At 34.8% G+C, this 12868-nt stretch overlaps 2 protein-coding genes across 4 annotated transcripts in view; one reads left to right on the plus strand and one right to left on the minus strand.

Annotated features, from left to right (window-relative positions):
* Positions 1–12868, minus strand: part of LOC126724976 (omega-amidase, chloroplastic-like) — a 64220-nt gene that overhangs the window by 25845 nt on the left and 25507 nt on the right. The window contains exons 2-10 of one of the 3 annotated variants that reach the window (XM_050429435.1): positions 12301–12417; positions 11950–12171; positions 11738–11831; positions 11201–11275; positions 11034–11112; positions 10724–10739; positions 10557–10637; positions 10348–10429; positions 10224–10266 (exon numbers count right to left, since the gene is read on the minus strand). The exons of 1 other annotated variant lie outside the window; for it this stretch is intronic. In XM_050429435.1, coding sequence (XP_050285392.1) covers positions 10224–10266; positions 10348–10429; positions 10557–10637; positions 10724–10739; positions 11034–11112; positions 11201–11275; positions 11738–11831; positions 11950–12171; positions 12301–12417 — 809 coding nt within the window. Of the gene's footprint in view, positions 1–10064; positions 10267–10347; positions 10430–10556; positions 10638–10723; positions 10740–11033; positions 11113–11200; positions 11276–11737; positions 11832–11949; positions 12172–12300; positions 12418–12868 lie in introns of those variants that run through there. One more of the 3 variants, XM_050429438.1, reaches the window with a different exon arrangement.
* LOC126724975 (uncharacterized) lies at positions 1625–4067 on the plus strand. Its single transcript, XM_050429433.1, has 3 exons — positions 1625–2603; positions 2698–3303; positions 3412–4067. The coding sequence occupies exons 1-3, from the start codon at positions 2031–2033 to the stop codon at positions 3925–3927; spliced, it is 1695 nt and encodes a 564-aa protein (XP_050285390.1). The 5' UTR covers positions 1625–2030; the 3' UTR covers positions 3928–4067.

Raw genomic sequence — 12868 nt, forward strand, 5'->3', positions numbered from 1 at the left:
GCCAAACAGTGATGAATTTAAATGTTGTAACTGCTCCATACTCCTTGATAAATTATTAAGTGTTATTTGATTTATATATGAATATCTAAAGTCATTAACACTAGACTTTACAAACCATAATAATCTAAATACTTTGTCCATTATATATTAAAAAAACATTAATAGAGCACCTGTACCGTGCGAAAAAATTTTCAATTGACGCTTATTATCCCCAAATTTACTCTTGATTTACATTTCCTATATCATTTTTTTTTTTTTTTTTTTTTTTTTTTTTTTTTCAGGACCACTACAACATCCGCGGTATTTTCAATCACTGTTTTCCCCAACCTGAAATCCCACAGTGGTTCCACCCTCAAAGAAATGGGCCCTCAGTGAAAATCCATCTATCTCCATATTTGTATAATGATCCTGATTGGATGGGATTTGCACTATGTACTGCTTTCAAATTTCACAAGCATCCAACTGCCATTCTTAGGAATCTGAACTCAGGATTACCTCATCGCTTCATGTGTCATTTGGAGACCAATTTTGGCCATATCAGCCCTTTGCTTGACTATACCATCAATGAAAGCAACATATTAATTTCGTTATGTCAACGTGCATTCATTTGGGTCTCATTCATACCACGTGGGATGCTTTCACATCATTGGAGCGAATGCAGTTGGGTTCGATTCTCGTTTCTAAGTGATAGTCCAGATTTGTCGGTGTTAAAGTGTGGCGTCAATCTTGTATACCAGCAAAATATGGAATACTTCATTCGTACTGTTGTACAATGCGTAATCTCTAACGTTAACTTTATGCATGGAAGCCGGGGCCCTTTTTGTGAGGAGGATGTCTATAAAAATATGCTTCTTTATCATGATGATGAAATGAGTGGCAGTGGCAGTGGCAGTGACAGCTCTTACGAGATCTTACACCCTGAAAGGTCACCCAATTCTCAGGTGGAGACTAGTAGAAGCACCCAGGGTGACAAGCATCATGCCTACAGAACTGACCCGTTGGTAAGAATTCTACAGCATTTGTGCAAATAACATCATTATCCTAAGTGTTGGTTTTATATATGGATTTTACAGATATGTGCCTTAAGGGCACACGTTACTAAACCAAATTTGAAAAAAGTTCTTTGAAAATTGAAAAAATTATGACAATTTTTTCAATTCTCAATAAAACTTTTTCAAAAATGGTTTTATTATTGTATCCTAAGGGAACCTTTATATATATATATATATATAAAAGTGTTGGTTTTTTTATGCTAAGTTGTGGGTTCAGCCTAATAACAGAGTACGAGCACAAAGATCAAAGTTGGTATGTGATTATAAACAAAGCTGACGTTTTTTTCACTGATGCAGGGCACACAGAACAGGGGACGGCAGATTTGTTTTCTGCCACTTTACAACTCACTATGTTTCTGCTTCTCTCTCCCTTTTTTTTTCCTTTTTTTTCCTTTTTTTTTTTTTTTTTGGATGTGCTCTTGTATTCTTCTTACAGCAGTTGTTTTAGAGTTAATATTCTCTACACACTAGTCTATGCATTCGGATTAGATTATTTGCTCATTTGCGGTTGAAAATTGGCAAAAGTACAGTTGTATTTGAAGAAGTCAGGTTCTAAAAAGTTGTATAAACAATTAATTAAAAAGTTAAAGAAAAAAATTAATTCAAACTCGCTAACATCTTGGCCATAGATATGACCTTAAAACAAATACTTAACCTACTCCTAATTGCACAGACCAAATATTACATTTTTTTTTTGACGAACAACCAAATATTACATCTAGTTAAATTAGTTTATACAAAACAGGCTAACAAAGAAAGCATTACAAAATATTATTTCCAGTCATAATGAAATAAAATTATCTCTGTCCCTCTCTAATTGGACATTATATTTCATTTTTGCAGGACTTTAATCCGTTCACTTCTTACAATTCTTGTTTCCCTCCAAGTAAAATTCTTGAAGAATGGTTCAGCCATCAAAGTCTCGGGAACTCAGTGACAATTGACCTGCCCCCAAATTTGTACCAAGATAGTAATTGGATGGGACTTCTTCTTTATGCCTTTTTCTCAATCCAAGGGGATCCAGGTGCCGTTATTAAGAATTTTTCTTCAAAATTAATCCCTCACTTCCTATATTGTCAATTCGTAACGAGCACAGGTGATTGTATAGAAGTCCAAATTTGTTGCACCTCTAGAATGGAAATCACGTGGTTATATAATCTAGGTGGATTCATTTGGATAACATACATACCAGGTGAGGCGTCTGAGGATGAATGGCGACAACTGAGCCACATTGAGGCTTCATTTGTAAGTGAGTGGCCAAGTGTGATTGTAAAGAAATGTGGGTTTCGTCTTTTGTACCAGCATGATCAGGAGCAGTTTGAGCGAAAACTAAAACACTGCAATTGCTTGTCGTCAGACTTTATGGATTCTCACTATCAATTTTTAGCTGCTCAAGACAAAAGAACTGGGCTCAATCCTGATAATGAAGGGCGTGGAAGAAATGTTCACTCCAATGGGCGTGCAATTGCAACCGCTGCTCCAGTGATAAGACTTAGTTTTGCGCTGGAGATTGTTAAAACAAAGACTCGAATCCTCAATAGTGACCTACTGGTAAGAAATTTTGAGTATATGCTTTACTTGAATGAAATATAGCATGTACTCTACTTGTGTCTCTCAGTCACACCATATTTCTATTTATTTGCAGGACTTTGATGGATGCTCTATACATAATTCATGTTGCCCTCCAAGAGAAATTTTAGATTGGTTCAACCGTAGTGATGAGCCCTCGGTGACAATCAATATACCAAAAAATGACTGGATGGGACTTGTTCTCTGTGCTTATTTTTCAGTGCACGAGGATCAAACTAATATCTTTCAAAATCCCAATTCAACACTTTCTCACAACCTCATTTGTCTTTTTGAAACTGATGTTGTTGGTCTAGAACAAGAACTTCATATCCATTCGACCAATATAGAAGAATTCATGTTTTTAGAGATAGAAGGCGGATTTCTTTGGCTTTCCTATATTCCACGTTGCTGGTTTCCAGATTGGTTGAATCAATGCAGTTGCCTGAAGGCTTCAATTATGAGCGATTGGCCAGGTTTGATGGTGCAAAAGTGTGGGCTTCGTTTCTTCCACATGCATGATGAGGAGGAGTTTGAGCGGATTATATATCGCTGCCACTTGGCTTCTGAAAATGGTGTGCTCACCAGCCAGCTACTATTAAAGTCTGGTAATAGTAGAGCTGAGAATCCACTCGGTGAAAATGGCCAGCATTCGTACAATCAACCCTGCCAAAGCAACCTAACGGTAATTAAAAAACCATAAGCATTTTCTTTGCCTAAAAATAATATTATGTCTCCCTCTCTTTAATTTATCTCACCCTCACTCATAAGACACAATATTTCCATTTCACAGGACTTAATTCAACGCATTGTTTATAATTTTCGAAGACCCCTACCTGAAATTCTGGATTGGTTTAGCCATCGGAGTTATGAGCCCCAAGTGACAATCCCACTACCTGCATATTTGTATAATGATACTGCTTGGGCGGGACTGGCTTTTTGTGTGTCCATCAAAGTCGATGCCATTGGAGCTGCTTTACCTGACATTGAAGACTCAGAAGCTTCTTACAACCTTCTTTGTCATTTAGAAGCCAGTCTTGAATGTGTTGATGAATCTCTCATTGTCGGTTCCCTAACTAAAGAAAAGCTCAAGATTATTCAGCAAGGTGGTATGGAGTTATTATCCTGGATACCACGCGAATCATTTCGAGATACGTTGAATCAATGTGGCTGGATTGAGGCTTCATTTGTTATCGATTGCCTAGGCTTCACGGTGCGAAGGTGTGGGCTCCGTCTTCTTTACCAGCATAATGTGGAAGAGTTTAAGGAAATAATAAAACGCACCCGCCACCCAGGTCTTGTTCCCTAAGTAGCAAGCGAATTCTTGAATAAACTCTCCTTAATTTTGCTCCTCTTACGCTGTTTTTTCCTTCTTAACTTATGGGCAAGTCGTCCTCTCTCCCGTTTAACTTCAAGTTTATATTCTATCCCCAAAAAAATAAAAAATAAATTCTAGTTTATATAAAAAAACAGAAATTCTTTTGATGAATCTTAGTTATAACAATGTGATGTGATTGAATTTAGTTGAAAAATCTAAGACACAACATCCAATTTTTTTTAGGACATCCAAGTTCCTTATGTGTTTGTACCCAAAGAATCATAAGGTTGAAATTGTCCTCAAACAAATTAAGCAATCCAACAAATTTTTTTGGTTCAATTAGGGAATCTAAGGTGAAACATTTAAGAAATTGTATATAAGGTTTTTCCATATATATATATATATTTATAAACCATAGTTATTAAAAATCTACAGATGCGCTTTTTGGTGGGGTGGAAAATCTTGTCAGAGAGTACTAGCATTTGGATCCCAAAAACTCATTTTACAACTCACTCAATGTTCCAGACTCTATTTTCGAATAAAACTTATTAAAATAATATAAACTACAATATTAAATAATATTAAAAAACTACTCTTTGTCTCTCCTTTCCCATTTCTCTCTTTGCTCTCTTCCTATGTCTCTATCTCTCCAGCAACCGCCACATATGAGCTCAGCCACCTAGCAGCAACCCAGCACCGAAGCTTAACCACCACCACCACCACCCAATTATTGAAATTTTATCCAACCAACCACCCCCACCCCCCACCCAAATCCCAACCCACTAACCCAAATCACAAACCCACTGCCCCCAGATCACAACCCCAAACCCACTAGAATCCGCCACAAAACCATCAACTACCCACCACAAATCCAAAACAATAAACCCATCCACTACTCACACAAACTATCGAAGCAAACCACCCCCACCCAAATCAGATTAAAAAAAAACAAAACCTAGCCAGCCACCATTGTCCATGAAAGGAAGATTGTTGTGAACGAAACCCACCACCAAAATTAAAATTAAGATCATATCTAAGATCAACAATGTCCCAAGAAAGGTTGAGTGAATTAACTATATTATCGATTGAAAATGAGATTTTAGAAGAACTTGAATACAAAATTTAATTAGTCAATTTTTCATCTCGAAAGGCAAGAAAAATATATTTTAAATGAAATATATTATAATATAAAAATATTAAATAAATATTAATTTAATTAGTACATAAATATTTAAAAAAAAATGCCCCATTTTAGTTCTCGCCTTAGGCCCCAAAATGTCTAGGGCTGACCCTGCCAGTGATGAACTATTTTAAATTTGTTGCAATCAAACCTAATGTTATAAGGCAATTATGGATGAGGAATATTGTAAATTTAGGATGTGTAAAATTATTCCGTACATGCAATGAAATATATTATATATCTTCCTCTCATATAAGACTGTGATTTCTATGTACTTGTAAATCTGTATATGAATTCCGCTTTTATATGAGAGTGAAACATAGCACACTAGGTGTACATATTTATTTCTCCGTCGCTAAAGGGGGAGGGGGTTCAATTTTGAAGTTTCATGCATGCTAATCTAAGCAATAGGCACCACAAGGAGAAACAAACATTCCATATAGTAAGATAATTACCTTGACAAAGAAGAGAAAATTACAGCTGCTTCAGAAATATACTCATTTGCCACCAATTGGTGAGAGCTCTTGCTCAAGGGGAAAAACAATCCATTAGATACAATGTGACAGAAAATCATAAACTCTGAGACAAAAACACGAAAAAAAGACAACAATATATCCAGAGAAAATTCAGAATTCCTAAACAAAATAAAAACCATTCCATTAGCATGCATTTAGTGACATGAAGTTGCTAAAAATTTCTGTTCGTATGAGAAATAAGCTTCAATTTTTCTTCAGCTTCCTGCTAGCGAATGTCAGTTTTTGATGCATGGTCTGGATGAAATTTTAACATGGCTTGTTTGTAAGCTGTTTGCACCTGAAATCAAGAAATGATTAATAAGGTGTAGCTGTGGCATATTTACCACTTCCTTAGTAACTTCATATAATGAGAATTTAACCAAACTCAAACCCAAACAATTCAAATACGCCAAATTCTGTTAGGTGCTTTGTTTTTATTTAATTTTATTGTTTAAGATTTTATTTTTGTTATTAGGAATTCGGTAATCAAATAATGAATAAGATAAATTGTTAGCTTAGTATTGGAATAAATCTTATCTACTTGTAGTAGACAAAGATTATGTTTTTTTTTTTTTTTAAAGAATAATAAATTAAATGTTAACTTTATCTTGTAAAGCCATCTATTTATATAGCTTGATGTTGATTAATAAAAGAAGCTAAGAATATATTATTATTGAGTGAGTATTCACATTGGAGGTCTGGACTCCCTCAAAATAAGTCCATTTATCAATTAGAGGTCTTGGTTCCCTCGAAGTAACCAACAAACTCAATTGGGTTTGTAACAAATTCCTATACAAGTGTTGTAGTCATTTTTGTTCTATTGGTGTAGAAAAATGAAGACTCGTATGGTACTAACTACTAACTGTGGATTATTCTAGTTCAATTATTTTTGCAACATAAAAGTGTACTATCAATTTTACTACAAAAGATTTATAAACTAACATGATAATAAATGTGACTGGTGACTACATCAACAAAATAATCAATAAGTTTCTTGATGATGATGATGATGATTATTATTATTATTATTATTATTATTGTTATGTATTTAAAAGTTGACACATCAATTTAGAAGGTTTTTTAGTAAAATTTACTACCCTTAGAGGGTTCCATTAAATATGTGATTCCATTAACTTGTATGCATTGCAAGACTTCAGCTTGCAAATTTACATATGCTTGTTTTTTCTTGGAAAATCAAGCATATTTACATAAGCCTTTTTGTATGTATGATATCTATATATCTATGTATGTATGTATGTATATATTTCCAACTAACCTCATGTGGCAGGGGATCTGAGTCACCTCCTTGCAATTTTTACCTTAGATTGATGAATATTTGTGTTTTTAGAATTCTATTTTTGATTGTTTATAACTGAAAAATGAAATCAATGAAGAAGAAGAAATATTTTTTTAAAAATTGTCTATAAAAAATGTAAGTTCGATTCCTAAGCCACAAAGCAATGAGGCCATATCCGCTGTTTTCAATTTATCAAGCTCCTTCCTTATTCAACACGAAGTTGCTCTTTCAAGTTCATATTTTTCTCATCCTTGATTTGCCATCATTTAGCAGATGGGGAAAAACATAATAGTTAGTAAACGAGCAATGTTGGAAACTTTTTAAGTCATGTCTTGCTAAACTTTAAGAAGGAAATATATAACTGGCAAATACAGCACAAAGACACAAAATTGGATTAAGAGCAACCATCTTGATGAGTTGTATTTACACTCTGCACAATGTGCAACATTTTAGTATGGTTGATAGTTTCCCTTCTGGCCAGCCCCAAAAAATTGGGACTAAAGCTTATTTGTTGGGTTGTTGCTGTTTATAGTTTCTCTTCTATATTACTCTCTCTACTACCTACAAGCGACCCCATAAAACGTATACTTAGTTGTTGGCAATTTTGTTGCAGTTGCTATTTCGTGAGGATGCCACAGTTGATGATCTTATAGATGTTATTGAGGGAAATTGGAAATACATGAAGTGTATATATGTTTACAACAAGATAGATGTTATCGGCATTGATGATGTTGACAACTTAGCTCGGCAACCTAATTCAGTTGTCATTAGTTGCAATCTGAAGGTAGATTTTACATTTCTAATCTTTACCAACTTTGATTGTGGAATTTAATATTTGGGGCTTGGAGTGACCCATCTCAGTTCCAATGTGTTTTGAAGCAAACAGAGATGGTTCTGTGGTTTAATGCGGTTTCTTCTTGTAAAATGTATTTTCTCATTGTGCATTTTATGCAAAAAATATGTTACCACTCATCTAATTATGCATCCAAACATATCATATAACTCCTTGTTGAAGTATTATATTTTGTACAGATTTTCATTCGATGTGAATGGTTTTGTAACTTATATGGCTCATGTTGCTTAAACTGCTGAACTTCGACAGACTACTAGCAAAAATGTGGGAAGAGATGGCGCTTGTAAGAGTTTCTACAAAGCCACAAGGCCAGCAACCTGATTTCTCAGATCCTGTAGTTCTTTCTGCTGTATGTTGCATGCCTTTATGTCTGTCCAGCTATCTTTCAATAGGCAGCTTTATTTATGCATGGAAGTTTCCAGTTTTCTTCCCTTTTCTTATTTCAATACTCTCGGTATTTGATTTCAGGATAGAGGTGGCTGCACTGTTGAAGACTTCTGTAATCACATACCTAGAAGTTTGGTGAAGGAGGTGAAATATGTGCTAGTATGGGGTATAAGTGCCAGGCACTACCCGCAGCATTGGGCCTTAGTCATTTACTTCAAGATGAGCATGTGGTTCAGATTGTTAAGAAAAAGGTGCAGACAATTATTTCCTTGTTTAATAGTCTGATTGAAAGTGTATTTACTTGACAACTATACATGGCTGCTTTGTCGTTATACTTGAACAGGAAACTTCTTTGATAGAAACTCCTTGCAACCTCAACACCCACCTCCCCCCCCCCCCCCCCCCAAACAAAAAAAAAGGTCCTAAAATTAAACATTGCTTTTGCATTCTCCAGGATAGGGAAGGGGAAGGACGAGGTTGGTTCAAGTTGCATTCAACAGTGCCTGCTTGAATATCTGATAGGGAGAAAAAGGCTCCGTTGAAGACATAATTCCATTGACAAGTGCTACAATGCAGACCTGTGGTTTTTGAATGAAGTGGCATGGAAGATATACTTTAAGATAGATAGATCTATTGGCTCGTGTTGTAATTTGAGTTGTTCTTCAAAAAGCTGTCCTTTAGAATATACTGATTGATTGTAATGCCAAACTTATTCTAGCAGATTTTGTATTGCTTTTAGAGTTTCTTATGGAAATGAGAATCCTACGTTGCATTTAAAAAAAAAAAAAATAACGTTAAACTCCTTTTAGAAATTTGTAAGTTTGCCTTGTGGTTTTCAGATCCTATGGGAAAATACTAACAGCTTGCATTCTAGGCATGAAAACATGTTATCTGTAAGTTTGTGCAAAGGCTAATAAGCTGTACCTGATGCTGTTTCCTATAATGAAATTATTATGGATTGAAAGTGAGCCATACAAGCATCATCATATTCTAGATTCTCTTTTCCACAATTGTTATCCATGCGCCATAAGCCTCTTAGATTCTAGCTGATTGAAAGTGAGCCATACAAGCATCATCAGTTGAGTTAGCTGGCACCTTTGTTTGTTATGCTGCATTGATTTTCCAGAAGACCTTATTCCCTGTTGTTAGCAAGGCTACTCTTTGTGCATCAAACAGAAACAAATTTTCAGGAGTGTGACTTTACAACTAACGATGAATAAGTGTTCTTGCAGCACATGATATTTAATAATTCATTTCTCAAAATTGAGATTGTGATTTGTGGGTTCATTGGAACAAAAAAGCCTGTCACATTATCACACAATGGGTGGGTTGAATTTGCTGGGGTCACTGTAAAGAGCTAAATTATATGACAGTTATAATCTATTTTGAAGGGTTCTAACTCCTTGTATAAAATATTAGTTTACAGTTACAGTAAATTGCGCCTTCCTCAGCTATAAGGGAAAAGAAACACAACAGATATTCATCAAAATGTTTTAAATCCAGCTCCATCCATGATATTTTCTCATTCTTTTTTCACTCATTACCTGTCTCAATCTCTCTGCATCATTTATTCATTGTATTTGCAAAAAGCACATAATTTCCTGTACAACTATTTTATTAATGCCTCTGCAACTATGGCGTTACTAAATCTATGTATTACAACAAGAGTTTCTGTTTTAAGGCCAAAATACTTGTCTTCAATCTAAAACGTGGAGTTGAGCTTACTATCAATTGCTTTTGGTAAAAGACACTTACCAATCTTTTAAAGATTAATTATTCATAACTACAAAGGTAATGGAGAGGGAGTTGCTTACTAGCAAATAGCAACTATGATTATCACACAAAGAAGACTTCTTTAAAAAAAAATAAAGAAAAAAGGTCTTTAACAAACGTACGAGCACCTTCAAAGAGCAAATTCCAATAATTATCATGAGTATTACATCCAATCCAAGACAAATTTAGAGACACTAAATGGAGTGTTTTGGAAATGAATGCTGAATGTTGTCATAAGGTTCACCCTTTCAAGGCTTTTGTCCTTCATGTCCATCTAGACAGGTAAATATCTGCCCTCTTTTGCTTGTCAAGTGGAAGGCCTTTCCTGCATATTTCCAAAACTTTATGAGAAAATTTGGACATAATATAACATAAATGAACTTTAAGTTTCAGACTAGAACACTACTTTGGAGTTCAATTTTGGAATAATCAATCACGGCAACTACCACTGTCTCTTCATGCCCTGAGGTTGCAATTATCTCCCCAGACTGCTTATTAATCACCATTAAAAAAAATCTAAATGTTAAACCTTTTATCTAGGAAGAAATTGAAATGATTAAGTCCAAACTTCAATAACCCAGCCAAAAAAAAAAAAAAAAATCCAAACTTTGATACCGGCCCAACAAGGGTAGAGTGGCCCCATATTGCATAGCTACCACTAGAATCTCGAGAGGGTGAGCAAGTAGCTACAAACAACTGCCACCATAACAAAAAAAGGCTCATAGCGAAATTGCATTATGCCTATAACAGAAAACTTTGAGGTGCTACAGATTTTTCAGTACCTGGTTATCTGCTGCTCTGAAAGTTTAGAAATAATGTGTTAGTGAGATAAGTATTGTTGCTATGATTGGTTTTTATAAATACTCAATTCAGGGGGAAAAATGTTTGAGCAGAAGAAGCCTATAGGTTCTTAGTTCTTACCAAGTAATGTTAGAAGCAAAAACATTTTCACAAGTTTTTTTCACAATTGCTGATGTGCCAAGATATGATTAGAACAACATCATCCACATTAAATACACCAATCATACAATGCCACATTGCCACTTTGACGATTGTGAAAAACATTTGGCCAATAGATTTATTGATTCTTACCTTGCTCTTTGCATCACTTCCCATAACAATTCACCAGTGCTAATGTTGAAGGCCCCAGGATAGCATATTATACGAGCATCTGCAGGTATTTACACTTAATAAATCTGTCATACATATCATATGCATGGTGAACTAAAGACCACTATTATTTCAAAAAAATGGAGAACCTTTTTCTCTATATAATGCAGCAAGCTCAGGGAAGCGTATATCATGACAAATTCCTATTCCAATACGGCCAACATCTGCATTGAACAATTGCTTATCAGTGGCCAAGTCTATTTGAAAAATTGCTCATCAACCATTTAAACTAAATAATAGATTAATGTTATATCATTAACTCTCACAAGTATTGTCACATAAGGGTTTTTTTTTTTTTTTTTTGAGAAGATATTGTCACATAATTCTTAAGGACACTATTTTTAACAATTTTGTTCATAACCGCTAATGTGGCTTGTTTGAGTGATGCATGATAAAGTAGTGCCAGTGAGGGACCCAGACAAAAGTAATATAGCTCCAATGTCAGCAATTATGTTCCATAGAACTACTCCTAGTGTCAAATGAGCCTCTAATCATGGCACCTAATGACATCTTACTAAACCACATCCACTTTAGCTTAGTAGGCACAGAAGGTACGTATTCTAAAATATAGTCTGATCACAAAAAATGCTAGTGATATTTTAGGTTTGAGTCTAGATCATATATACCTGTGTCCACAATGGTTGGTTTATCTCCTGCAGCAAAGAAGTCAGATTCCTTGAATGTAATAGCTCCTGGAATTTCAATATCAAACAAATGAATCTGCAAAGAACACAATTGAATTTGAAACAAATTCTAAATGTGATATGGTTCAAATTTTCCTATCCATGTAACATATGCTCTAGAATCTTAATGAAAATAGATATGTGCATGTGCTCACTTTTCTATGCTCTGCCTTGAGTTTTCCATCAGGTCCAAATACACAGCTAGTATTATACAATTGGCCATCACCGGATTCAGGCACAGATCCACCAACAATTGTGATTCCATGAGAACAAGCAGCTTCAGATAACATGGAAAACGTTGGTGAGGCATCCTCATTCTCAAAATCCTCAGCCAATTTTGCAAAGTAATCATTTGAATAAGGACAGTTCCACATTTCCTTCATTGAAAATAAGCAAATAAACAAGAATCATGCTAATTTACAATGACTTCTAACAGACTATTATTTCAAACCACATTGCTATTGCCTATTGCAACTATATATCACATGGGTAGCTGGGCAACTCACAGGTAAAACAACAAGCCTTGCGCCGCACTCTACAGCAGCTTTAATCGAATTATGAGCACAAGCCAGATTCTGATTCTTCTCTGATGTAACAGATAGCTGACAAAGGCCAGTCTTAAACTGTCCACGATATATAGCAACTATAATTACTTGAGTCAATGACTAAAAATGGAAAAAAGAAAAAGTAACCCTAAATTCTTGAACAAATATTAGATTATTCACTTCCTACTTTACAACAACAAAGCCTCAATCTCAAATTGAAGGTTAACTATAGATTCTCAACAGACTAGTCTTGATCGTTATGTATACTCCATTCTGCATCCTACTCTACTAGTGATAAATAATTCTTCTATTCAGTTTTATTATGAGGAAATGACTAGAACCAAAAAATTGATTGATGCATTTATTTTTTTTCTTGATAATCAGACACATATACCAACTACATTAGTATGTACTACATGCAATAATTTATAGGACATGTTCTTATATAGACTAGCATATGAACTATTAAAATCATTTTTAAAAAATATAGTGTTTGTGGGATATAGAAAGTAACAAATTAAAAGGGTGC

This window comes from Quercus robur, chromosome 5 (assembly GCF_932294415.1).
Source record: "Quercus robur chromosome 5, dhQueRobu3.1, whole genome shotgun sequence".
Taxonomy (NCBI): Eukaryota; Viridiplantae; Streptophyta; class Magnoliopsida; order Fagales; family Fagaceae; genus Quercus; species Quercus robur.